The sequence below is a fragment of the Rattus norvegicus genome, chromosome 5 (assembly GCF_036323735.1).
Source record: "Rattus norvegicus strain BN/NHsdMcwi chromosome 5, GRCr8, whole genome shotgun sequence".
NCBI lineage: Eukaryota > Metazoa > Chordata > Mammalia > Rodentia > Muridae > Rattus > Rattus norvegicus.
This window is the reverse complement of record NC_086023.1, coordinates 148024253-148052196: the sequence shown is the minus strand read 5'-3', so window position 1 is coordinate 148052196 and position 27944 is coordinate 148024253. Positions and strand designations below refer to the sequence as shown.

At 51.3% G+C, this 27944-nt stretch overlaps 1 protein-coding gene across 1 annotated transcript in view; it reads right to left on the bottom strand.

Annotated features, from left to right (window-relative positions):
* Positions 1–20512, bottom strand: part of Nkain1 (Sodium/potassium transporting ATPase interacting 1) — a 45150-nt gene extending 24638 nt beyond the window's left edge. The window contains exon 1 of the mRNA NM_001427136.1: positions 20147–20512. Coding sequence (NP_001414065.1) covers positions 20147–20200 — 54 coding nt within the window. The 5' untranslated portion in view covers positions 20201–20512. The remainder of the gene's footprint in view (positions 1–20146) is intronic.
* Positions 20513–27944: the final 7432 nt, after the last annotated feature.

Genomic DNA, 27944 nt, shown 5'->3' with positions numbered 1-27944 from the left:
TCCAGAAGAGCTTCCACTGTTCAGGTCATTGTCTGAATTTGTGTTCTTAACTGGATCTCCAATAGAAATGGCATGAACAGGGGTTGGGGATTTAGCTCCGTGGTAGAGCGCTTGCCTAGCAAGCGCAAGGCCCTGGGTTTGGTCCCCAGCTCCGGGAAAAAAAAAAAAAGAAATGGCATGAACTTTCTAGGACAGTCCTTAAGGGATCCCTGATGCCAGGGCCCTCATCATCCCTGGAGTAATGAGGAAAAGAAAAGGGTGGATCTTGTCCCCTTCTCTGGGCCTGTGCTACAGGGATGCTGTCAGGGTGTCACGGATCCTTCTTGTATCCCAGGACCCTGTGCCTGGGAAAACTATCCAGCAGTCATGACTACAGGTTTCACAGACATACCTCAGAGAGCCTGGTGGTGATGGTGTATTAAGGCCAAGATTACTCTAGGCACTGTTTGCAAAGCCTTAGTTAAATGCCAGCTGGACGTGGTAACTCACATCTATAACCCAACACGTAGGAGGCTGAGGCAAGAGGTCAGCCTGGGCTACAGAATTCCATCCCGAGAAATGGCTCAGAAATGGCAGTGTCTGCTGCCAAGGTTGATGATCCGAGTTCAATTCCCAGGACCTTCACGGAGGAGGAATCAATGTGTACAAGTTTGTCTCTGACCTTCCTTCCACATACGCACCATGACATGTATGACACATTCCTTTTCTCTTACACACACACACACACACACACACACACACACACACACACAGAGAACTTGACACTATAGTCATATGAGAGGAGGAGGGAAACTCAACAGAGAAAATGTCTCCACAACACCTGGCTATGTAGTTGCACCTCGCCCAGGTAGCACAGTGGAGCTGGCCCTGGTGGCAAGGGTGCTGGTGAGATGGCCTTCTCTCCTCTGCTGTGCTGTGGTGTGGGAGAGATGCCCCACCCCAACCTGCGGTAGTCAGGCAGCAGATGGGAGGGCTGGCCCCTGAGGTGAGGGAGAGCTGGGTCTGCCCCTGGCCACCTACAGTGGTGAGGGGAGTGGCCCTCTACCTTGCTTGGGCAACACAGTAGAGTTGACCCCGGGTGGTGTGGGTGTGGGTGAGCCAGCCCTGAGGGTATGAGAGTGAGAGAGCTGCCCCTGTCCCTTGCCAGCTGCAGCACTGGGTGAGCTAACCAGGGCAGTGCTGGAGAGCTCCCCCTGGTGGTGTGGGTGCAGGAGAGCTGGTGGGCTGACCTCAGCTGACACCTAGACCCAGATCCAGGGCTCTGAGCTGGTCCACCCAACATCTATCCATCTGTCGGAGCATGTGCAAGGGCCTGTCTTACAAACCCAAAGCCACAGGCTCTCCAGACCAAGGAGTCATTGCAATAAGATTTGCAAGTAAAAAAGCGTGGATAAAATGGTATTCTGTGGGACACACTGTGACACACTTCAGCTTCATAATGAGATTTTTTTCCTGTCGTTTTTTTGGGGGGCATTCTGAGGGCAGAGGGTGAATATGAAGGGACGGGGAGATGAGTGAGATTGGGGTGCAAGATGTGAAAGTCACAAATAATAAAAAGTTAAAGAGGAAAGATCTGGCTGTAGGCAAACTGTGGAGTATTTTCTTGATTAGTGATTGCTGGTGAAGGGCTTAGACCACTCAGGGCAGTGTAACCCTGGGCTGGTGGAGCTGGGTTCTATAAGGAAGCCAGTAAGCAGCACTCCTCTGTGACTTCTACATCAGTTCCTGCCTTCAGGTTCCTGCCTTTCTTGAGTTCCTGTCCTGACTTCCTTTGGTGATGAAGTATAAGCCAAATAAACCCTTTCCTCCCCGAGGTGTTTTCGGTCATGGCGTTTTACTACAGCACCAGGAACCTAACTGAAAACAATACGAAACGAGCAAGCAAGCAAACAAATAAATATAAAAGTCAAAAACCACTGAATCAAAGAGACAAAAACCTAGGTGTCGGGGGTTGGGGATTTAGCTCAGTGGTAGAGCACTTGCCCAGCAAGCGCAAGGCCCTGGGTTCGATCCCCAGCTCAAAAAAACAAAACAAAACAAAACAAAAAAAAAAACCCAGGGGGCTGGGGATTTAGCTCAGTGGTAGAGCGCTTACCTAGGAAGCGCAAGGCCCTGGGTTCGGTCCCCAGCTCCAAAAAAAAAAAAAAAAAAACCTAGATGTCAGGTGTGGCTAATCAGCCCCTCCACTTGATGGACAAGGAACTAGCTCAGACAGGCTGAACAAAGACTGCCACTCATGGAGGATGGGGAGAGCAGAAGCTGGGCAGGGGAAGGGGCACATGTGGGTCCCTCATCCAGCACTGGACCTTAGTGAGCCTTCATAGACCATGCCTCTCCATCCCTGCTATGCCCACTTCCTGTTGGATGAACCCAGGCTCCCACAAGCACAGCCTCAGACAGCTCCTCACTTCAGCAGAGGATGCCTGTCCCTGGTGGCCTGTCTTGGGGATGACAGCTTGTGGCAGCTCGGGGACAGCAGTCCACTCAGAGGCTTATAGGGCCATTGGCCAGCAGACAGGCAGTGACAGGCTGAGCAGCTGGCAGTGCCTGAGGTTGATCAAGCCCCTGGGAGAGCCTATGCCTGCACTGTACCCCCAAGTCCAGCCCTTCCCTGACGTCTCGGGGAAGACTAGCAACAGAGGCCCACACATTTATTTGTATCTGAACGTTTAGGTTACAAACTGCGGGGTGGAATGGACCATGCCGGTGATCCTGGGACTCTGAAGGCATAGGCTGGACGATCGCTGCAGGTGTGAGACCAGCCTCATTCTAAGTTCCTGCCCAGCCTGGGTTACATAGCAAGACCCTTTTCTAATAAAACAACCGAAATAAAAGTAACGAATTAAGACAACAGACTGTGTGAAAGCCAGGCCCAGTCTCCACTTCTCTAGCTGTAGAGTCCTGCCCCAGGGGAAGGAGCATCTCTGGATATTGGGGAAGAACAGTCTCAGGCAGCCTTGCCACTTCTGGAAAGAGCCTCATACACAGGGCGACTGTCAGCAATGGTGACTTGCCCCACCCCCTAGCAGCTGGCTTGCCTCTACTGAGCTGGCTCTGCTGTTGAGTGAGTAGGCCCTAGTCGAACAGCAAGGGGCATGGCCAGAGGAGGTCTCCTCTAATGCCCAGGTCCCCTGTAAGGACTGTGATGTCTGCCAAGAGCACAGAGACACTTTCAGGGGAGAGTCTCAGGTTACATGGGGGCAGTGCAGGGTTTGAAGAGCTTGGGGCTTGGCATCAGGAATACCAAGTTCAAGTCTCAGCTCCACCCCAGAACAGGTACAGCCCAGAGAACTCCTGTATGGTCTAGTGTGCTCCATGGTTGGTCCAAGGAGCGAATACAATGGCCTGAGAGGGTCTATGCCCTCCTTCCATACAGACTTCTTGGTCCTACGAGGACCATCCCAAGCATCTAAGAAGCCCTTCCCATTTCCATGTTTCCTCCTTCAAAATTGTACAAGGGCACCTGCGTGTGACACGGCACACATGTGGAAGTCAGGGGACAGCTTTGTAAAATCGACTCTCTCTTTACACCTGTACTTGGGTTCCAGGAACCTAACTACAGGGTGGGGGGGGCACACAAGAATTTCTCGGCAAGTATCCTTACCCACTAAGCCATCTTGCCTGCCCTTTGTTTTGTTTTGTGATGCAGTCTCACAAAGCCCAGGCTGGGTCTGAACTCACTGGGTTGCAGCTGAGGATGACCCCGAGCTTCTGAACCTCTTGTCTCCCCCACTTGAGAGCTAAGATTACCACTGATGCTATGCTGCAAGCACCTTCCTGCCTGAGCTACATTCCCTGTCCCGCATCCCTCTCTCTCCTGGTCCAGCACTCAGGGTATCTCCACATTATCATTGGCACCTCTGAGCCCCGGCACCTGGCACAGAGTGTGACCAGCCAGTGTGTCAGTCACCAGCCAAACGATCCATGAAGCCCTTCACTCACAGACCCCATCATCATCAAAGGCACTCAGCGGGCTATGCTTGGTGCCAAGGCTCTGGGAAAGGATCCCATTTAAACCTGGGGAGGAGGTAGGAACAGGGAGTCGAGGAGAAAAAGACGGATTGGCTGGCCTAGCAGATGAGGAGGGGACATCGAGGGATGGCGAAGGCAAGATGACCTTGTGGTCAGATGAGCACAGCTGAACGTGGGGACAGGGATATGGTGGGAGGTGCAGACTGGAGTCCAGGGCCAGGGAGATGGCTTGGTGTGAGATAGAGACACGTGCTGTCGGGACAGAATGACTGACAGCCTGAGTTGGATCCCCGAAACCCACATGCTTGGAGAAGCAACTGGCTAAAGTTGTCCTCTGGCCTCCACAAGCAGAGCCACAGAGAGCACACATTAGCTTAGACACACAAACACACCCCAGCATGTTCAGACTAAGTAAATGGAGAAGGCGGCTCAGCGGGACAGCCCGGGTGGACCACAGTCCAGACTCCTGATTCTGATTAGTATCTGGACCTGAGCCTCAGCACTGCCTCCTGGGAAATTGTTAGAAGTGCAGAAGGAAGGGTCCCACTCCAGACCTACTAAACCAGGAACTCTAGGGGATAGGATCTAGAAATCTTTTGTTTGAGACAAGATCTCACTATGTAGCCCTGGCTGGCCTGGAACTCTATGTAGCCCAGGCTAGCCATCTGGAGATTGTCCTGCAGCTCTCTACTTGAAAGGGAGGGGCCAAGGCAAGTCACAGCCCCTGCTGGGCATAAGGCCTGTTGCCAGGGTGACTACCTGTCACTCAGAGAAAAGGGGCAGGGTCTCGCAGAGAGGTCAATGATGGGAAGCTGGTTGTCATGGCAATTTCCCCTAAGGTAGGTAAGGGAAAGGAGAGAAGAAAGGCTACTTGTCTCCAAGTGTCCCAACATAGCCTTCCATTTGCAAAAGGAAATCCACTAACTACCAGCCCGAGTCCATCCAGCTCATTACCTGAGCTGTCCATCTAGGTCCCAGGTGGCTCCTTTCTCTCCCCATCAGGAAGCAATAACCTCTTGGTCTCCGACCATGGGCTAGGGGGGCTATCTCCATGGCTACAACCTTGGTAGCCATGGTGACCACCCCTCAAGAGGCCAGGGACTCTCATCCTCTAGGCCTTGGCCTTCCTTTGCCAAGAGTGCTGGGGTCAGGGTAGCGGCCAGCCTGGGGATGGTGACTCAAGCCAGAGGTGGGGCACCAGGCATTGAAAGTGGAACAGGGATGTGCCAGTCCCAAGGAAGGGCACACTAAACAGAGTCCAAGGCCCTCAGCAAGGAAGCTCGGGGTCCAACCTCCGTCAGTTTTTGTCATGTCCTGAGCCTCAGTTTCCCCATCTGTCTATCGGAGTCAATGTCTACACAATGGTGCTATCACCCAAGGTTCCAGAAAAGTGAGAAAATGGAGCCAGTCCTGCCAGCCAGCTCTGTCTTTGTCTTTCTGTTCCTCACAGAGTAGGTGCATGGAATCCTGGTGGCTTCTCCTCGCCAATGGGCCACCGTGTAGGTGACAAGCAGATGAAATGTCCTAGAAGCTGAAATGTTTCAACTCAGAAATGTCTCAGAAGCTGGGCATGGTATTCGATGTCTTTAGTTCCAGCACTAGGGAGGCAGAGACAGGCAGATCCCTGGGAATTTGAAGCCACCATGTCTATATATCAAGTTCTAGGCCAGCCATCACTAAGCAGTGAGACACAATCTTTTTTTCAAAGATTTATTTATTTATTTATTTATTTATTTATTTATTTATTTGAGTACACTGTAGCTGCCTTCAGACACAGCAGAAGAGGGCATTGGGTCTCATTATATATGGTTGTGAGCCACCATGTAGGTGCTGGGAATTGAACTCAGGACCTCTGGAAGAGCAGTCAGTGCTCTCAACCGCTGAGCCATCTCTCTAGCACCAGACATTATCTCAAAACAAAACAATAAGAACAACAAAAAGCTCAGTAAGTATTGGCCAATTTATAATTATAACTGTTTGCTTTAGAGACGGGGTCTTATGAAGCCCAGGATGGCCTCACACTTTCTCCGTAGCTGAGGCTGGCATTTGCCTAGTGGTCTTCTTGCTCCCACCTCCTAAGCTCTACCTCTGTTGGGTTTTGAGACGAGGTCTTTCTATATGGCTTAGACCTGCCTCAACCTCTCCATCCTCATGCCCTGGTCCCCAGAGATCTGGGATTATAGGCTTACACCATCACACACGGCTTATTATTAATATTAATCATTTGGCAGTGAATGGAGCCTTGGCTGGTAGATGGCTCCCTCCAGGCGATTCATAATGTCCTGCCATCCTGGCAGTCCTCATCCGCTATGGCGTGCTAAGCGGGCTTGCTGGAAAGTAGGCGCTAAGGGGCTTTTACATTTCCTTGCAATGTATGGCTGGGGATCCCTGATAGGGTGAGCCCAGGAGCTCAGCACACAGACCGGTAGGGAGATGCCTCATCAGAGATGCACGGCAATGCAGAGAGCCCTCCTCCCGAGCCCAGAGCAGCACTTGAGTGCTTTAGTTCCTCTGAGAGCAGTCCTCGTCCCTGCCGAGGGTGTTTCCTCTCTTTGGGTGAGCTGAAGCTGAGCCTGCACTGCACGGGCTGCAGGGAACTCCCAGGGCTGCCCCACCCCTGCTGGCCATAGGAGTGGCTCTAATTCCGTCCTAATTGCTTTCTTCCAGGCAGTTTCTTGGGAGCCTGGGAGTTCAGAGTTCATGAATAAATGAAGAAGGAGGAAGCAAAAAAGGATGTTTATTGATCCACAAATCTCTCCGTGCCAGAGTCTGCCCCACGAATGCTTCAGTCTGCAGTCCTGGGCAGCTTGGCGTGTGTACAAACACGCACATAGACCACTGACAACAGACTCCTCTTTCCCTGTGACAGACTCCTCTTTCCCTGTAATAGACTGATGGTGGCTGTACCAGCGATCCCAGCACTCTGGAGGCTGAGGCTGGAGGATCGAGAGTTCAAGGTCATCGTCACCCACAGCGAGTTTGAGGTTGGGCTACAGAACATTACATCTCAAACAACAGATCCTTCTCATCTTATAGCAAACTGGAAGGGCTTATAAAGACGGCTCAGACAAGTGTCCTAGTGTTACTCTGGGTTCCAGTTGCAGTGCTACCCCTAACTTAGAAGGCAGTCTTGGGCAGACCACAAATCATCTCTAGGCTTTGGTTTTCCTGCTTAGCACCGGGATGGAGTTTGTGGCCACTCCAAAATAAATAAGGAAAGGAAGGAAGGAAGGAAGGGAGGGAGGGAGGGAGAGAGGGAGGGAGGGAGGGAGGGAGGGAGGGAAGGAGGGAGGGAGGGAGGGAGGGAGGGAAGGAGGGAGGGAGGGAGGGAGACAGATCAGTTTTTCATGTTCCTATTAGGAACTTATAAATTTAGAACAGTCCTGATCTTTGCCAGGTGGGCAACTGACCCTCCAACCAAACGCTGTGTTCTCTGGGGAAGCTGACAGGATGTTCCTGAGAAATGGCGCCTTGGTGGAGTGAGAGACATGGTCACTGGATGTCTGCTCTGCCCCTCAGGGGCTATGAGGCCCTGAACAGAGTGCTTAAGCCTCTGGGCCACAAGCTGCTCCATCTATTGAGTGGGAATGACTGGATGTGTGGAGAAGGTTTGAGAGAAGGGCAGGAAAGCCTCACTCTAGTACCCAGCATCCAGCGCCAGATAGGATTGCCAACACCGCCAACACCACCAGCACCGTGCAAGCAACAAACAGCTGTCTGCTTTACTGACCAGGTCACTAAGGGGCAGGGCTGGGAGAGTGGCTCTCAGGTAGAGCCAGGGTCTACCTCAGTGATCAGCACAAAAGAAAACAAACAAACAAAACCAAACCCAGAACAGAATAAACGAACGATACCCTATCCAAGTTACACCGATTCAAGGCTCTGATCAATACGACACCGTGAATTAAGTGACCTACTTTGTCTAACCCTTCTGTGTTCCTAGGAGCTAGCACCTAGTAGGTGCTCACAGATAATATTATGAGTGGGGAGGAGGCTGGAGAGCTAGCTTTTTTTTTTTCTTTTTTTCGGAGCTGGGGACCGAACCACCCCCACCCCCCCCCCACACACACACACACACGTTCCTGGACCAGTGAATGGCATAGCAGGAAGAGGTGCTTGCAGGAAAAGTCTGGTGACCTGAGTTTGAAGCCACACAAAGGTGGAAGGAGAGAATCAGTTGTCCATAAAGTTGTCCTCTGACCTCCACCCACGTGCACTGTGGCACACATGTACACATGTCACACACGCACATGCAATAACAATAAATATATCATAATGCTTCGAACGCAAAACCCAAAGGAAAAGCCAGGTGTGGTGGCACACACCTGTAAGCCCAGCACTTGGGAGGCGGGAGCAGGAGGCGGCCGATCAGGAGTTCAAAGTCACCCTCGGCTACCTAGGCTACAGGAGACTCCGTCTCAACAAAGACAAAGAGGCTCTGCTTCTAGTGACCTAGGGAGGGCAGGCTGGGAGGATAACTACATCCACTTTCTTTTCCATGATCACCGAACAGTGCTGGGTGTCTCACCTTCGCAGCAGCTGGGCCAGGGGATCCTCGGCACACGGTAATGGAAGGAAATCTTTCAAACCTATTCTTACTTCTGCTAAGAGCCACAGTATAAGGGGCTGGGGGGATGGCTCAGATGTCAAGAGCAAGAGCTACTCTTCCAGAGGACTCGAGTCCGTTCCCAGCACCCACATAGTGGTTTACAACCATCTGTAACTCCAGTTCCAGAGGATCCGACTCCTCTTTGTGGCTTCTGCAGACGCCGCATGCAAGTGGTGCACACAGGTAAAAGGCTCATACCCACGTGGTTTGTTGGTGGTGGTTTTTTTAAGAAACCATGATGTGGGGCTGGAGAGATGGCTCAGTGGTTAAGAGCACTGACTGCTCTTCCAGAGGTCCTGAGTTCAAGTCCTAGCAACCACATGGTGGCTCACAACCATCTGTAATGGGATCTGATGCCCTCCTCTGGTGGTGTATCTAAAGAAAGTGACAGTGTACTCACATACATAAAATAAATAAATCTTTTTTAAAAAAGAAGAAACCACCATGTGGAATCCCCGCTTTGGGCACAGGCAGATGCGGCTCTGTGCTTCTGTCCATTCATAGAATTCTGATCTGGGAAAACAAAGCTGCAGTGATGACCTGACATGGCCCTGGTGAAGCCCGAGGCCTTGGCCTTGGATCCCAGCCCTGCTGCTGCCCGGTGTGGCTGCAGTAGTCTTCGGATGCCAGCGTCCACCGTGCATGGCACCATAGATCCATGGGCTAGAGCAGTTAGTGTACTTACAGCTCACGGTGTGTCCTAAATGCCTGGTAAACTTCTACGGAGAGACCCTGTGATTCATTTCATATATGGGGGAACAGAGCCCCAGGGAAAGGGTAGGGGGTTGTCTAAGTTCAAAGAGCCAGATAATCTGAAAGCCCACGACATCAGGATTGTCCAGACCTTGGCCTCTCAATGACTCAGAGATGCCAGAGCCGATTTCCACAGGATTGGATCATCCTGCTCATGGCTGGAGGACTGGAGGGGATCTGAAGTTCCCTAGTGGCTCAGGGCCACTGGAGATCTCCTGATGGATCCAATGCTCGATTGTACAGGGAGGACTGTTAGAGGACAGGAAGAGTTGACCTACCCTCCTGACCCACCTAGCTAGCCCTTGCACTTCCAAGGTGGCTGCAGAGGCTGTGGAAACCATCCAGGGGTCCGGGACTACAGTACCATTTGTCAGCTTTGCATGGTGGCGGCAGGCTCATCTCCATGGCAACAGTGCGGTGTGAAGGCATCTCAGCATCATTAGGGAGCGCGAGGCGTAGTATAAACAGAGGCTGCAGTAGATTACACGCCTGTTATGAGCAGTCTCGGGCTCGGAGCACTGGTAATTATGCCTAATTGTGCATTTAATTGTGTAATTGAAAACCCACATCTCTGGTTCAGGCTGGGGCTGCAGAACATGTCCCCCCCCCCCCCCCCAAAGCAAAGAAGACTTAGGAGCTAACCTGACTCCGAGAACCTCCGGGTTCCCTCTTCTCAGGCAGAAGGGAAAAAGTCCACACTTCTGATTCCACAGTCCAGAGCTCCACCAGGCCCCGAGTTAGAGAGGGGTCAGGAAGAAACGGCTTCAGGGACCTAAGAATGTACTTCTCACTATTTCTTACGGGATTTTATGCTACTTGGTACTGTCCTCTCGAGACCCAACATCTGGTGGTTCCAGAAATCCGAGTCATCTTTAGATTTTTTTTTTACATATCCAATATCCAATATATATAAAATATATATCAGGCCAGGTGATGGTGGCGTACATCTTTAATCCCAGCATTTGGGAGGCAGAGGCAGGTGGATCTCTGAGTTTGAGACTAGCCTGGTCTACAGAGTGAGTTCCAGGATAGCCAGGAATACATAGATAAATCTTGTCTTGGAAAAACAATAGTATGTGTGCGTGTGTACACACACACACACACACACACACACACACACACACACACACACATATATATCCAGGAAGTTACCCATTCTGCACACAAATTCTCAATCACCACTGTAGACAAGTTATTCACCAACTGGCTACCAGCCCCTACCCAGACGGCCAATGGCTTCTTTTGGGAAGAGCATAGGATGAGGTTGAGGTAGGGTCTAGGTAGCCCAGGCTGCCCTTGAACCCACAGTTGTCCACTCCAGCTGGGCTTCCATTGAATCTCAAAACACTTATGAAGTCCAATACCCTCTTCCAATTTCCAATCTCACAGACCGGGACTCCAGGTCCCAGCTGAGGATGCACTCACACTTCAGGTCCTACTCGTCCTGCAGTCCTATGAGGCAGCGCCTCGGCAAGTCCACTTGATCAAATAGAGCCATTCCTCCATCCTGCTCCTCCACCGTCAAGAACGGGCACAGGCTTTTTCTGCCCCACGGCACCTCAGACTAGCAGAGCCTTTTTGCCTCTGATTCTCTGCACTCAAAGGGGTTTCCTTAGGGCACAGAGGCCACGTCATGATTACCTCAGTTTAGAACAGTACAGGTGGAAGCTCAGAGATAGTCTTGCCCTTGGTTACAAAAAGACAGGACTGGAACTCAGAGCCCAGACTGATCTCAAGCCTGTGTTCCCCGAATCCATAGCTGTCCCCTTACATCCACAAGCTTTGAGATGCAGGACCAGGAGACGGAAACTTACACCCATGGCCAACAGCTCATTCCACAGCCTCTGTCTGTGTTCAATCTCCCACCCTGCTGGAAGAAGTGAGTGTCCCCAGAGAGCAGGTGTGTACTGAGGCTCGCTGTATCAGTCTCTGAATACTGCCCCGTTGCTCTCTAGGTCAGGGCCGGGGGAAGTCAGGCACAAGGCACTCATTGATACTCCATGGCTTGGAACTTCCACTTCCCCCTCACTTCCTCCTCCTCCTCCTCTTCCTCCTCCTCCTCCTCTTCTTCCTCCCCTCCTCCTCTTCTTCTTCCTCCTCCTCTTCCGAGGCTAGCCTCAGAGGCAGTCAAGGATAACCTTGGCTTCTGATTCTTCTACCTTAACTTCCTGAAGTGTGCAAAGCATATCACATTCAGTTTATATGGTGCTGGGCCCGAACCCAAGGCTTCATGTGCACAGGACAGCGGGCTTGGTAGCACATGCCTTTACCAGCCGATCCATGTCACTGGCCCCTGGTGAGAAATACTATTATTGTAGGAGATGGAGAAATGGCTTAGCGGTTAAGAGCACTGGCTGCATTTCCGGAGGATGTGGGTTCAACTCCTAGGGCCCACATGGTGGCTCATAACTATCTATAACTCCAGTTCCAGGAATCTGAAGCCATCCTCTGGCTTCTGTGGTTACCAAGCACACACATGGTTCACAGACATACATACAGGTAGGTAAAACACCGATACACACAGAATAAAATAATATTTGTGTGTGTGTGTATGTACGTGATGGGAGAGGCATATGTGCCATGGGGGACAAATGACAGTCAAGACAACTTTGTGGAATTAATTTCTCTCTCGACACCCCTATGTGGTTACTGGGGATCTTTTACCAGCTGAGGAATCCTATTGGCCTCTTCTATAGTTGTCTTGTTTTCCTTTTGAAATAGGGTCTTGCTATGGAGCCACAAGACTCACTTCGTAGACCAGGCTGGCTATGCTACAGACTCACAGAGATCCTCCTGCCTCTGTCTCCTAGAATGCTAAGATTAGAGATATGTACCATCAAGTCGAGTTTTGCTTGGTGCTTTCTGAGGCAGGGTCTTGTTATGTAGCTCTGTCTGTCTGGGAACTCACTCTGTAGCTTCAGACTCAGCCTCTTGCTTCTGCCTCCCAGTGCTGAGATTAAAGGCAGGTGGCGCACCTGGCGCACGTGCGTGTGTTTGTTTGTTTGGTTTTTATTTATTTATTTATTTATGTATGTATGTATGTATGTATGTATGTATGTATGTATGTATGTATTTATTTATTTATTTTCCTTTGTCTTTTTTTTCGGAGCTGGGGACCGAACCCAGAGCCTTGCGCTTGCTAGGCAAACACTCTACCACTGAGCTAGATCCCCAACCCCTATTTATTTTATTTATATGTTAGTACACTGTAGTTCTCTTCAGACACTTCAGAAGAGAACATCCATTGCAGATGGTTGTGAGCCACCATGTGGTTGCTGGGGATTGAATTCAGGACCTCTGGAAGAGCAGTCAGTCTCTTAGCCGTTGAGCTATCTCTCCAGCCCCCGTGTTTGTTTGTTTTAAGGCAGGATCTTACTCCATAGCCCATGCTGGCCTGAAATTTATGATATGGAGCAGACTGGCTTAAAACTCTCAACAATCCTCCTGTCCCAGCCTCTTGAGTGCTAGTTTATAGTCGTGACCTATCATGTATCTACTGGCGTAGTCATGAATACACCAGATAACGCCAAGGGACAGGCATCTAACACAATGCCAGACTCAGACTCAGGGCAGACACCACATAGAATTATTCCCCCAGCAAGTCCCACAGATTCCACGTAAGGAAATCAACTTGGGCATGGTGCATGCCTATAACACCAACGTTTGGGACAGGGAAAGAAGAGGATCAGAGCTTAAGGTCCGCCTGGGATGCATGAGATCCTGTCTTAAAACCAGCAAACACCATCCCAGCACTCGGAAGGCAGAGGCAGGAGGATCTCTGTGAGTTTGAGGCCAGCTTGTGAGTTCCAAGACAGCCAAAGCTACATAAAGAAATCCTGTCTTGAAAAACCAAAAAAACCAAACTAAACGAAATTAAAACAAACAAACAAACAAACAAAAAACCACAGAAAGAGGAGGTGGGGGAGGGGGAGGGAGAAGAAGAGGAAGGGAAGAAGGGGAAGAGGAGGAGGTGGAAGAGGAGGGGGTAGGAGGAGGGGAGGAGGAGGAGGGGAGGAAGAGGAGGGGGAGGAGGAGGAGGGAGAGGAGAAAGAAGGGGAAGAGGAGGAAGAAGAGGAGGAGGAGGGAGAGGAGAAAGAAAGGGAAGGGGAGGAGGAGGAGGAAGAGGAGGAGGAGGGAGAGGAGAAAGAAGGGGAAGAGAAGGAGGAGGAAGAGGAGGGAGAGGAGAAAGAAGGGGAAGAGGAGGAGGGGAGGAAGAAGAGGAGAAGGAGGAGGAGGAGAAAGGACGGGGGAGGAGGAGGAGGAAGAAGAGGAAGAGGAGGGAGAGGAGAAAGAAGGGGAAGAGGAGGAGGAGGAGGAGGAAGGGGAGGAGAAAGAAGGGGAAGAGGAGGAGGAGGAGGGAGAGGAGAAAGAAGGGGAAGAGGAGGAGGAGGAGGGAGAGGAGAAAGAAGGGGAAGAGGAGGAGGAGGAGGAGGAGGAGGAGGGAGAGGAGAAAGAAGGGGAAGAGGAGGAGGAGGAGGAAGAGGAAAAAGAGGAAGAGGAGGAAGAGGAGGAAGAGGAGGAGGAGGAGGAAGAGGAGGAAGAGGGCTGGAGAGATGATTCAGTGGTTAAGAACACTTGCTATTCTCCCAGAGGATCTGAATTAGATTCCCAGCATCTACACGAGGTGGCTCCCAACATCCTTGAGCTCCAGCCGTAGGCAGATCTGACCCCTCTGACCTCTGAGGGCACCTGCACTCACACATACACAGAATTAAAAATAAATCTTTTAAAAGGTAAAAGGGAGGAACGTGAGCGGCCAGCGGTGGCTTTAATCCCAGCACTCTGAGCTCGAGGCCAGCTTGGTCTCTATAGCGCTTGTTCCAGGACAGCCAGGGCTCCACAGAGAAACCCTGTCTCAACCCTTCCCCCCCCCCCCGAAAATAAGGAAAAGAGAGCTGTCGAGGACCGTGACAAACTTGGATAAACATGGATCATTTATGGGAATGACCTTGAGTACTAAAACCTTGGATCTGGGCAGAGATGGAGCCAAGTGACCCGCTAAATAGCATCAGAGTGCACAGTGCGCTTTCCCGCCAGGTCCCAGCCGGGTTCGCACAGGATACTGTCACCACATCCCGTCACCACATCCCCAGACTGCCACGCTGTAGAGTGCTGTCCTAACTACTTTATAGGTGAGAGGGTGGCAGCAACACTTGCCTGGTTCTCGACTCCTGCCATTCCTACCCCTCGAAGGGAGGGCCTCAGTTTGTCCATCTGCTCAAGGGAGTACATCTCCCATCTCCATCTCCCAAAACTTCCATTCCATCCACGAGGGACTAAAGAACAGAAGTGACCCGGACAATTTCACACCCCCAACTCGGAAGCCAGCTCAAGGACCTCAAGCCTCAGGCAAAGAGTCGGCTCCTTAGAAGGAGCCAAGAGCTCACAGCTGCTGCTGTGGTGGAGCCCAGGCCCTCAGAGCCGCCTCCCCCCATCCTCACCATCACTACCGCTAATGACGACATCCATCAGCTGGACCGTGTTTCACACCATTACTCTCGGCTCAGCTGGAAGTCGAGTTATTTCCCCTCACCCACCCAGCACCTTCTGGAAAGTGAATGGCTTTCCGGAAGGGGGAGAGGGAAGGATGGTTCCAATATTTTTCTGGGGCTGGGGATTTAGCTCAGTAGTAGAGCGCTTACCTAGGAAGCGCAAGGCCCTGGGTTCGGTCCCCAGCTCCGAAAAAAAAAAAAAAAAAAAAAGAGCTAACGCTGCCAATATTTTTCTGAGTACCTACTGTGTGTCTGGCATCTGGAATCAAAAGCCTTTCTACCACTCTGTGAGGTGGGAAGGAGACTTAGAGGCTGGGGCCCATGGACAGCAAATCAGTCCAAGGTCACACAGGGTTGGGACAAGAACCACCGCAGTAGGAAGCTGTTGTTAGCACACCGTGGGGCGCTATGCTGGAGACCACGGAACACCTCATTCAAGACGAGGAACTAGAACTGGGACTGTAGACATAGTGAGCTTTTCCCAAGAGGTAGAAGAGGGCTGGCCTTCAAGTTCTGTCACTAGCTTGGTGACCCCAGGCAAACCTCCTCACCCGTGGGCACCTCAATTTCCTTATCTGGAAAAGGGGATAATGAAGCCATCCATCCCACGGCTCGGAATTACGATAATGCGAAGGGTAGAGGCAGGGAAATGGCTAGCGTTTATTGATCGTTTAACATGTACCAGGCACTCTGCCAAGCACTTTACATATGTAAGCTCATTTGCTTAAATGAGGTAATGCATACGAAGTGGTTAGCACAGGCCTCCTGAAACCGCAACCGTAATGATGATGATGAAGAAACCGATGACTGAGTCTCCCGGGCAAACGTCCCCGGTCATCCCATTCCCTTACCGGAAGAACCGAGTGGCCATGGGAGCCTGGGAAGGAGGAGAGTAGGGAGAAGAAATATGCAAATGAGCGAGAATCTGGGAGTGAGCCGTATTAATAAGGTCATCGAGCTACAGTGATTAGAACCCAGGAAGCCAAAGGTCCTGGGAGGTTCTGAGAACAAAACCTTCACACCTGCTCAGATGTCCTCTCAGGTCCCCCAGTCAGGCAGAGCTGGGAGCCCAGGAGCCAAGCTTCAAGTTCTTCACACCTCACAGATGGGGAAAACACAAAAACTAAACAGAGCAGGAGACACAGTGGAGGGGTGATGCACAGACACGCCAAAGTCAAGGTCAGAGCTGGGCTAGAACCCAATCCTCCTGCCCCTCAGCTCATGGTCCCAGTACCTGCCACTTCCTGCAAAAGGCACACATGACCCCTGCGATGCTTGAGGCATAGTTCCAGTGTGGCAGCCCCTATAAGTAACCCCAAGAATCAGGAACTTGGAGGTCAGGAGACAGCTCAGCTAATACAATGACTGCTTGCCACAAATGTGAAAGGACAGGATTTGAACCCTCAATACCCACATAAAAAAAATCTGGGGCTGGAGAGAGAGCTCAGCAGTTAAGAGCACTGACTGCTCTTCCAGAGGTTCTGAGTTCAATTCCCAACAACTACAACCATTTGTAATGGGATCTGATACCCTGTTCTGGTGTGTCTGAAGACAGCGACAGTGTATTCCTATACATAAAATAAACAATTCTTTAAAAAAGAAAAAAAAGAAAAATCTAGGGGAAGCTGTGTGTGTGAGGCAGGGACGGGGCCATCTCTGGGGCTTGCTGGCCTGCTGGGTTAGCAATACAGTGAGATCTAGGGTCAATGAGAGACACCATGAGATAGAAAATGTGGACGGGGCTAGGGGTGCACTGAGATCACCAACTGGCCTTTATAGTACATACACATGTGCACTCTTATGCACACACACACACACACACACACACACACACACACACACGTACACAGAGGAACTGTTCATGACAGAGTGGTGGTGGTGGCACAGGCCTGGAATACCAGCACTCTGGAGGCAGAGGCAGGGGGATCTCTTGAGTTGGAGGCCAGCCTGGTCCAGGATGGCCAGGGCTACACAGAGGAACGCTGAGACAAAGTAAACAAAAACAAAACCCAAAAAACCCCAAGGACAGGCCATCAGGATGGCTCGAAGGCTAAGGGTGTTTGCTGTTAAGCTTGACAACTTGAGTTTGATCTGTGGAAGGAAAGAACCGACTCCCCTAAGTTATCCTTTAACTTCCACGTGCATGCGGTGGCGTCTGCACACATACACTAAATAAACCAATTAAAAAACAACACCAAGCAGGAAAGAGAGAGAGACTGACAGACAGACAGACACTTATGCATGATCACACAGCCAGGAAGTGACTAGGTGACAGAGAAGTCTGGAACCCAGGTGGCTTTGCTCAAACCCCAGAACCTCAATTACTCCCCCGTACTTGTGCACATCAGTGGCACAGTCCTGATCAACTCCCTCCAATGCTTCATCCCCCATGTTCTACCCTCTGCCCCAAACAAGTCTACCCCAGTACGGAAGGGCTTGCAACTGGCTTGCTTCGTCACAATGCCTAAACTCCATCAGAAAACGAAAACGATCCTTTCTCTTAACGCTTTCAGCTGAAAAATATCTAACTGCCTCCTTAATACCTCAGCCCTTTGGGTAAGGAAGCTGAGCCTCCTTCTCCCCTTAGGCTGGCACATTCACCATCCTGAGAGCGCATTCTGGAAGCTGCCAGGCTGCAGGGGGCTCTGGGGGACTAGTGACAGCTGGAAGGACCCTCTCTGCCATCAGCTCAGACAGAGCAACAGAGCCAAGAGACCAATTTTCAAGTCCCCGCCCCCGCCCCCTGCACTTCCTAAATTGTCTCATGTAGCCTGCACAAGCTGCCCAAGCCACCCAGGCAAAGAGTGGGAGAAGTGGAATCCCACCCAGGTTCTGCCTAAGCTAGCTCTGTGCTGGTGGAAGAGCTGCCATCGCTTGGCTGGGAATGCTTAGAGGCTGGGAGAGCCCCCTGTACCACTTCTGCTTCCCAAGGTGGGTGAGCATCTCCCTACGGGCCCCAGTGTACCAAGGCCAGAGCAACTTAGGCTGTAGCTAAGGCAACAGAGGAGGCTGGCTGGTCCCATGCCTGATTCTCAGTTCCTGGATCCCTTTGAGCAAGTTACATCACTGGGTCACAATGAAGGTTAAATGAGTTAACTCAGGGAAAAGCACTCCCAAGAGTAGCTGGCACCCAGTGAATTAGTAACAGCACTCGAGAGTGAGCCAGGGACAAACTGCTTACAGGCACAGAGAGAAGAAAACTCACCATTCTCCATTCTCTGAGTACTCATTCACTTCATAACATACTCTCTTCGTTTCATAAGTTCAAAAAAAAAAAAATGAAGTTTAAGCTGGGTGTAGAGGTGCACACCTTTAATTCCAGCATTTGGGAGGCAAAGGCAGGTAAAGCTCTGTGAGTTGGAAGCCAGCCTGGTCTACAGAATGAACTTCAGGATAGCCAGGGCTACACAGTGAGAGACCTTGTCTTGAAACAAAATAAAACAAACAAACAAACAAAAACATGTAGTTTCAAAGTTAAGCTAGACCTCCTGTAATTCCAGCCAGCACCCAGGGGGCTGAGGCAGGAAGATGGCTGAAGGTTCAAAGCCAGCCTGGACCGAAATTAGAACGAGTCTCAAACAAGCGAGAAGAATAAACACAACAAGCAAACAAAAAACAGGGAGACATCCTGGGGGCTGGAGAGACGGCTCAGCAGTTAAGAAGGCTCTGCTCTCGCTCGCAGAGGTCCTGAGTTTGAGTCTCAGCCCACAGCACCTGTAAGTAACCCCCACCTCCAGCGGGCAGGATGGCTTCTTCAGGATGCCTTGGGCACCTGCACTTACACATGCAGACACAGATGCACCAAGATTTAAAAAAAAATAATAATACGTTAAAAAAGAATAAAGAAGAGGAATTCTCTAAAAAGTTTAAAGATTTCTTGGCATTTTACGGTCCTGAAAATAGATAAAGGAGACTATTTCTACGATGAGCCCAGATCTGCCAAATAACGGGTTCTTGTTTAGATTACAGATATTAATGAGGTGTCAAGCACTGTCCAGCTGCTGGAGATTTAGCAGGAACAAAATGAGTTACCTCTGCCCTTCTGGTGTTTTCATCCTACCTGGTGGTTAAGCCCCTCTACCGTCCTTGAGAATGACGCCTGACAGACCAGGTGGCCTTGTGAGGGGGAAATCATCAGGATACCAATATGGGGGCGGGGGGAGAGGAGGTTCTGGTGTGGCCCAAGAGGACAATGCTGTGGCTAGCAGGCGTGGGGCTGGTGGCTCAAGGAAGGGTGGGAAGACAGAGGCCACCTGCTCCACTCAAAGCTTCCCCACCACCCTCTGCCCCTGTGGAGAGGAGCAGTTGGCAAGTGCAGGCCGGAAGGCAGATCCAGATCATGGGATCCACAGGAGTGAGGCCCAAGTGCCCCAGGCTCCTCCTCAGACTTCATGCTGTTTAGAGAAGCAAAGCCATGTTGGACCACAGTTCCAGGAGACCTCCCTGTCTTTCCTCTATCACCCTCCTCCCAATACATAGGCCAGGACCCCAGTTACTCTTAGCCTCTGGATTCACTCTGCTGCCCTCCAGTCAAAGACCTCATTTTCTTCAAACTGGGGCCAGCACAGAGCCCCCAGGTGCTCTGATTCTTCCCAGGACACTCAAGTGTCCTCATCCAATGGGACCAGAGAACTCTTTACCTGACCCCACCCCACTGCTGCTAGAACAGATGGCTCATGGGACGCTGGAGGACTCGGCAGCCAGACTAAAGCTACAGAGTGGGTCCGGTGCCTGCCCCAAGCTGACCCAAGATACATCAATTCCTAGTTACTCTATTCAAGGAGGTAGCTCTCCATCCCAGGCCACCCGGTCAGGAGGGTTCTGGGAGGCAAGAAAGCAGCACAAAGGACGGCTGATGGTTCTCAAGAGTCTCAGGTCCCACCACCCAAACGTGAAGCAGAAATGGTCAGAGATCTAAAAACATTCCAGAGACATACACAGGGGCAGAAAGAGACTTTATGTGAGACGCTCGCTCGCAGGGGCGGAGCCCAGAGGGATGAGGTACTCATGGAACCAGAGATCTGGAGGGGAATATGCGGGCAGGGACCTCGCTGAGTGCACAGACCAACCTCGGACACACCCCCAGCCCCAAGGGAGCCACAGTCCCGGGGCTCAGCCCCCAGCGGGAGCTCACGCACACAGTGCGAACGGACGCGTGCAGCCCGGGAGCGTTGGACCGTGCGCGCGAGCGCGGGGCTGAGGCGAGGAGCGCACACAAAGGGACAAGCCAGCCCGCGCGGGGCAGGCTCCGCCCGGCCACCCCGCACCCCGGGTGGCGCCCACGCACCGCCGCTGCCCCACCCCGCTCCGCGCGACTCACCAGCTGCAGGCAACAGAAGGCGACCAGCGTGCAGCGCCCGCTGCACTTGCCCATGGCTCCTCCTCGCGCCGCGCGGGGCCGCGTCGTCCCGATGGCGCCCCGGGGCGGCGGGGCCGGCGACTAGGGCCGGGTCCCCAGAGCCGCGGCCGGCCGCCCGCACCCCGAGTGCATGGTGCGCCCGGTCCGCGCGGGCTCCGCCGCGCCTCCTTTGTCTGCGGCCGGCCGTCGGCACACCTCCCGCCCGCGGCGCCGGCCAGCGCGCAGCGGCCCCCGCAGGCACCGAGCGCGGCGCGGTGCAGCACTGCCCAGCTGGGGCAGCCGCCCGGGCGCTCGGCAGCCGCCGCTTCCCGGCCCACCACGTGGCTCGGCCGCCACCCCGGAGGGAGGCGAGGGAGGGGCGGAAGAGCGAGGGGGCGGGGGAGGGGAGGGGCGTGGAGCGAAGTGGAAGAGTGCGGGTCCTGCGCGCTGGCAGCTCTGGGTCGCGTCCAGACTGCTGTTCTCGAGCTGTGTCACCTTAGGCAGATCACATTACCTCTCTGGACCACCCCACCGGGAGCCTCAGGAACAAAGTAGGATAAAAGTCCCTTGTAGAGGCAGTCCTGTAAACCGAGCGTTAGCCCTTAGCTTGACCAGCTGAGGGAGTTGGAACCACCCTGCCTGGAGAGTCCTAGAGTTCTAACTTTGCCCTTTATTTTCATTTGGGCTCTCAGCCCAGCTCGCCAGCCCTCCTGGTTTCCTGGCCACATTTTCTTCTTTCTTTCCTTCTCCTGATATATCTTGGGTTTCTGGAAGCCAGAGTGCGATTGAAACACTCTTACGTTCTCATGAATCTTCATGAACGTCAGGGACGGGACAAACCTGACCTCCAGGTTGGCTTCGCGGAGATCCTCCTGCTTCAGCCTCCCAAATCCCAGATAAACGAGTTTGTTTTTTTTTTTTTTTCTTTTTTTCGGAGCTGGGGACCGAACCCAGGGCGATAAACGAGTTTTAAAACACGCAAGACAAGGATGCATAAAAACCCTGGATTTGATCCCTAGTACTGTCAACAATGACAAAACAAAAGGCCTCCTAGGTTATTTCCAGAGTCAACCATCGCACATGCTCAGAACACCTCCCCCGCACTATGCACACACGCACACGCAGACACGCACACCGCAGCGTAGCAACTGAGATAGCAGTAGAGAATCTTCTCAGCCACTGGTGGGGAATGGCAGCCGTGTCTAACCATTTTCCATGACTAGCTAGATTTCCCGGAGTCTGTCCAGGAAGTCCCTAACACAATAAGCAGAGCATAACTTTCTGTGGAGACTGGGCCCCAGCTTTTATCAAAGTCTCCAGAGTCCTGTTTCCCACAAAAGAAAAGCCAGACCATGGAGATCCAGCCTGGGTAGACTGGTTCCCCTGTGGGATCCCCTGGCGCTTCCCGGCGAGCCTGGGCCAGTTCCTCTTCTATGCTGACAGTGTGCTCAGACTCCTATGGACGATTAGTCAGCCCTCAACGACCCAAGCACTGGACACATGCTGTCTCTCTCCTTACGGTGTTCTGCTCAGCCAGGCTCTGCCAGGCTCTTGAATGTCCCAAGTGCCACAGACCCAAGGTCTGACCACCTCACTCCAAGTCTGAATTACCCAGGTCATTTATTCCACATCCTGCCCTTCTGAATCCTGGGCTTCACTCCCTCTGGCCCCTCTCGGCTCTTAGGCTTGTTCTTTTTTATTTATTTACGTTGTATGTGTCTGTGTTTGGGTGCGCGAGTGCTAGAACACTCTGTGGCTCTCAGAGGAAAACAAGTAGGAGTTAGCGTCCTCCATGTGGGTCCCAGGGATCAAACTCAGGTATTCAAACTCAGTGGCAAGTGTCTTTACAAAAAACCTTCTCTGAGTCCCAGGGTTTTTCTACCCTGGGATCCCTGTGTAGAGTACAGTGGACTCTGGTTCATCTTTAGCGTTTCAGCTGAGGCCTCACCCCTTGACCCTTGTCCCCTCTCTGGCTCACTCCAGCCTTCGATACCTCCACGGTAGCTCATTCTAGAACCTTCTTTGCTTTTGTTTCCTGAGGTATGGTGAGCACTGTGAGGACTCTACTTTGGTGATTTGCCTTGTCCTCTCAGGCCTTGGATCGTGGCAGGAGTCTTTGGCTGTGAGCAGACTGGGGTGGCACAGCTGTTACACTGCCTGTGTCTTAATTCGGGTTACTATTTCTAGAATAAAACACAATGACCGAAAGCAAGTTGGGGAAGAAAATGTTTATTAGTGTATGTTTCCGGATCCATAGTCTATCACTGAGGAAAGTCAGAACAGGAACTCAAACAGGATGGGAACTCACTTGGAGGCAGGAGCTGATGCAGAGGCCATGGAGGGGTGCTGCTTACTGGCTTGCTCAACATGGCTTGCTCAGCGTCCTTTCTTACAGAACCCAGGACAATCAACCCAGGGATGGGCTCACTTGGAATGGACTGGGCGCTCCCATATCAATCACTAATTAAGAAAATGCCTAACAGGCCGTCTATAGCCCAGTCTTTTTTATTTTTAAAGATTTATTTAATGTATATGAATACACTGTTGCTGTCTTCAGACACACCAGAAGAAGACATCAGATCCCCATTACAGATGGTTGTGAGACAGCATGTGGTTGCTGGAAATTGAACTCAGGACCTCTGGAAGAACAGCCAGTGCTCTTAACCACTGAGTCATCTCTCTAGGCCTACAGCCCAATCTTATGGAGGCATTTTCTCAACTGGGGTTCCCTCCTCTCAAATGTCTCTAGCCTGTGGTGTCAAGTTGACATAAAAGTAGTCAGCCACATGCTGCTTCCCAGCCCTGGGTCCCAGTGGGCACCTTTTTGTTCTGAAGCTTGGGGTTCTCAGAAGGAGCCAACATGGCTGGACAAGCAGAGGCAGTCATTTCTGGCAAGGGGTTCAGAACTGGGGATGACACGGGTTGGGGGTGGGGGTTTGCAATCCTTATCACAAAGGATGACTAACAGAGGACAAGGAAAGGCTGTGCAAAAGATGAAGCAGGACTCACAATGGAAAGAAAGACAGACATGACTCAGAGCACAGCTTCATTTCCTGAGTGGGAAGGCAGGATCATGGTCAGGCCCGAGAGAGGTCGGACAGATGGGATGGGAAGAGGGTACTGGGATGGACCCTCAGCTCTAAACCCTAACCCAAGGCTAGGCAGGGTCTGTGACTTTCACCCTCTGGGGGTGAGAAACTGACAGCCCATGAGCAGTTTTTCATGATCTGGCTGAGAACTCCCCCTCCTCTCACACTGGAGGGCTGAACACGCTCACTAATTATAGCTTCTGGGACATTCTCTGTCACTAGCCAATTCTTCAAACCAGCTGGGTGTCTGATGATTCAATTCACTTATGGCTTGAACTACCTGGGACTTAGCACAGACCCCTACAGGCAAAGGATTCAGTCTCACAAGCAGGCACCCCTGCAAGAGGCCAGTCCCAAGCCTCAGGCTACCCTTTGTCCTTTCAATGGATAGGTTGTCTATGGGGCTTCTAGGACCCCCTCCTCATGTTCCATAATTAGCTAGATTGGCTTGCAGAACCTTGCAGAATGGGTCTATTATAAAGGATACCAGTGGATGGCCAGATGAAAAGGCGTACCTAGGGCGGGATCTGATAGGGTCCTCAGTGTGGGCTGTTCTGTCTCTGTGGCGTTGGTGTGCTCAGCGTTCATCAACCTGGCAGCTCTGAAAGGGACTCTTTGCTCAAGGGTTTGCAAATACCCATCCTCGGGGTGGGGGTGGGGGGGAAGAACAGTAGGCGGGGCTAATGGTTCCAACCCTATGCTAATCTTTTGATCTTTCTGATGTGATAACCTGCCTTCTTCTGAAACTACCCAGGGGCTGCCCTCCTCCGAGGAGAGCTCCTGAGCATGAACTTGGAAGGACAGATAGAAAGGTGCTTAGTGACTAACAAAAGATGCCCCCAGATACAGCCTCCTGATACACCCCTCTAATCGGAGCTCTTCAAAGGAAGAGAGGCAAGATCAGAGCCAGTCTGGATTACATAAATCTCGCCTTAAAAACCACACTAAATGGGCTGGAGAAATGGCTCAGCAGTTAAGAGTACTAAGTGCTCTTCCAGAGGTCCTGAGTTCAATTCCCAGCACCCACATGGTGGCTCACAACCATCTGTAATGGGATCTGATGCCCTCTTCTGGTGTGTCTGAAGACAGCGACAGTGTAGTAAAATAAAATCTAAAAACAAAACCAAAAATCACACATCAGAAATTCAATGTCATCCTGATGATTTGCCATGAGAGAGCTTGTCTCAAAAGGTGGGGCTGGCGAGCCAGATCGCAGGTAAAGGTACCCAAGCCTGAGTTTGAACCTTGGGACCCACGAGATGGAAGGAGAGCACTGGGTGTCTTCTGATCTCCGCACATGTACATACAATGCACTCACAACAGAGGATAAACAACAACAACAACCAAAAAAAAAAAAAAAACCAGAAACCAAAAACAAAACAAAAGCCCCCGCCCAAACTAAATAGCTAGGTATGGTGACAGTGGTTGTCCCAGAAACTGATGCAGAAGAAGCTGAAGCAGGCGAATTGACTGGAGTTTGGGTCCAGCCTGTGCTAAATAGTGACTTGTAATCCAGCCTGGGCTACCATGGGAGACCCTGTGTCACATAACAAAAGACACCCCTGATGCTAAACTGCTTGCTTGGATTCTCTCCCCAGCATTGCAACCCTACAAGTCGGGTTCCTTTATCACTCAGGAGATTCCAGGGCTTTGCTGGATTCTACACCAGCCACTAAAGGACAAACCCAACTATGTCATTAGCACCTTGGTAGCTAGCTCTAGAGTGAGATTCTATTTTTAAAAAACAGGGTGTGGGAGGGGTGTGGGGATAGAGAGGGGTGTACACAGACAGAAGGTCCGGATCCTAAACGTGTGGCAAAGTGACCTCTCCCAGGCTGTGGGGCCCGAGTCTCCTGCAAAGACTCTGTTGACAGCTGAGACAAATCTCCTTTCCCACCAGCCCTTGGAGGACACGTGGGCTTCACGTGGGCTTTCAGCTCAAGTAGGCCCTGAGGCCAGTTGAGCTGGGACATTGAGAGATGAGGCAAGGCCCTCTTCCAGCAGCCCCACACTGCTGCTGGGCCTTTGGTATGCTGCACTGAGCCTGTCCCAGGACCAACAGCAGAAAGGAAGCAAATGGGGCCAGCTCGGGCTGGGCCCTCCAGCAGCTCTTGAGTACTCTGATGGTCTTCCTGCTACCTGTCCATTTCTTGTCACTGTCTATCACCAGGTGCCTGCTCTTAGCAGTCTACAGGAGCCTGAGGTGACCATCGTGGGCTCTCAGAAAAGGTCATCCTAAAATTGCAGAGTGGTGGCTCTGAGAAGGCCCCAGAGTGGTCTCGATGAACAGTTCCCAATGGTTAGCGACCTAGACACCTGCATCTGAACACCCAGGGTCCCAGGCCGGGAAAGGCTAAGTGATAGCTCCATAGATAATGTGTTAGTGTGTACATGTGTACATACATGTGTGTCTGGTGTGTGCGTGTGTGATACATGTGTAATGTGTGGTATGTGTGTATGGTATGTATATGGTGTCTGTGATGTATGTGTGTGGTGTTTGTGTCTGTGATGTGGGATGTATGGTATGTATATGGTGTGTGTGGTGTGGTGTGGTGTTTTTGTGTGTGGGGGGTATGTGTGTGGTGTGTGTGTGGTGTGGTGTTTGTGTGTGGAGTGTGGTGTTTGTGTATGTATGTGTGTGGTATGTGTGAATGTGTGTGTGTGCGTGTGTCTGGTTTGTGTGTGTGATGTTGGGTGTGTGTGGTATGTATGTGGTGTGGTGTGGTGTTTGTGTGTGTGTGTGTGTGTGTGTGTGGTGTCTGTGGTGTGGGGTATGTGTTTGTGGTGTGGTGTGTGTGTAGTGATGTTTGTGTGTATGGTGTGATGTTTGTGTATGGTGTGTGTGTATGTGTCTGTGTGGTGTAGTGTTTGTGTGTGTGTATGCCCCAGGTCTGGCTTTTTTATACAGGCGCTAAGGATGGAACTCAGGTCCTCATGCGGTGTAGCAAACACTTTTACTGAGGTATCTTCCCAACTCCCCCTTCCTCTGTCTATCGATAGAGTCTTGTTATGTAACCTCGGCTGGGCTCCAAATCTCCAGCCTCAGCCTTCTGAATGCTGGGATTACAAGTGGTCCACCATGTCTAGCATTAGAAGCTTTGTTGTTCTTGTTGTTGTTGTTTTTGTTAGTTTGTTTGGGTTTTAATTTTTTTGTTTTTTGAGACAGGGTTCCTCTGTGTAGCCCTGGCTGTCCTGGAGCTCACTCTGTAAATCAGAGGGTAACTTTGAACTCAGATCTGCCTGCCTCTGCCTCACTAGTGTAAAGCTTCTTAGGACTCTCCAGTCGTAGCTGCGTCCTAGAATAAAAGCCTGTGGCTTTGCAAGGCAGCTCTTTGGTGAGCAGAAGCCCCAGTTTTCTCTTCCCTCCATGACTGTGTGTGGGCAGCCCTTAGCAAGAGCCTCCTCAGTTGGGGACCTCACATGCACAGCACTGAGCATCCTCGGTTGGGGACCTTGTGTGCACAGCACTGAGCCTCCTCGGTTGGGGACCTTGTGTGCACAGCACTGAGCATCTTCAGTTGGGGGCCTCGCATGCACAGCGCTGAGCTCTTTCCCTAGCATGACGTCAGAGCTTCCAACTGTCTTCGGAGCCCTTTGTAGTCCCAGTGGTTCCCTAAGCTCCTGCTCACCTGTTACTCCCCCAATACAGTGTGCAGTCAGCCTGGCACATTCCAGCCAAGACAGTGTGAGCTGTGTTGCCGTTTTTCCTGGTTACTTCCATTGACGGTGGCCTTTATCTCCAGCTTGCTCCTATATCCACGATCTTCGCTGGTGTAAAATTCGTCACACAGGCCATTTCCCCAGTGAAATTTTACCTGACTCCTCTCTAGCCACTGCCTTCTACTTACAGAGAGGTTTCTAGACGTGTCTATTAGAGAGTCTGCCTGTCTGTCTATCCTTCTGTCTGTCTGTCCACCCAACCATCCTTCCATCTGTCCTTCCGTCCATCTGTCTATCTATCTCATTTTGTATCCCCGACTGGATTGGTACTCACTCTGTAGACCAGGCTTGTCTAGATCTCACAGAGATCCACCTGCCTTTGCCTACCATTCTGGGATTAAAGGTGTGCACCACTAAGCTCAGTTTTAATTTTTGTCTGAAAAGTTTTCAAAAGAGTTGCAGGAGGTTGGAGGTAGAGCCTGTGCTTTATTTAGTCAAACCTCTGGACTCAATCCCCAGTACCTTATACTCAAAAGCATTGAAACTTCTACTTGTGCTCTCTGTGTGCCCTGGGAACTTTCTCCTTCCAGTTTCTCCATCTGCAAAGTAAGGAAGGAATACTATGGCCTACAAATGGGTTTACCGGCTATGGGGTCTTTTCTGATCTATGTTGTACCAGGGATTTTTTAAAGACAATCTCATGACATCTATATCTATATCTATCTATAGCTCTACATATCTATATATCCCTGGTATTTATGTAACTTAGATTAACTTCATTCAAGGCAATTGTCCTGTCCCAGCCTCCCTGGTGCTGTGATAACAGGTATTCACCAAGACACCCCACTTTTCTTCTTTATGAGGTGCTAGGGATGGGACTCAAGGTCTTATACATGAAGATTAAGGGAGCACTTAGCACCAAGCCACCCAATAGCCCTTGAACTTGGAGCTTAGAAGTTAGAGGCATTTTCAGGGGATTATTTTACACAAAGCTCCATAGTCCAACACGTAGGGATGATGACCGTGATTCG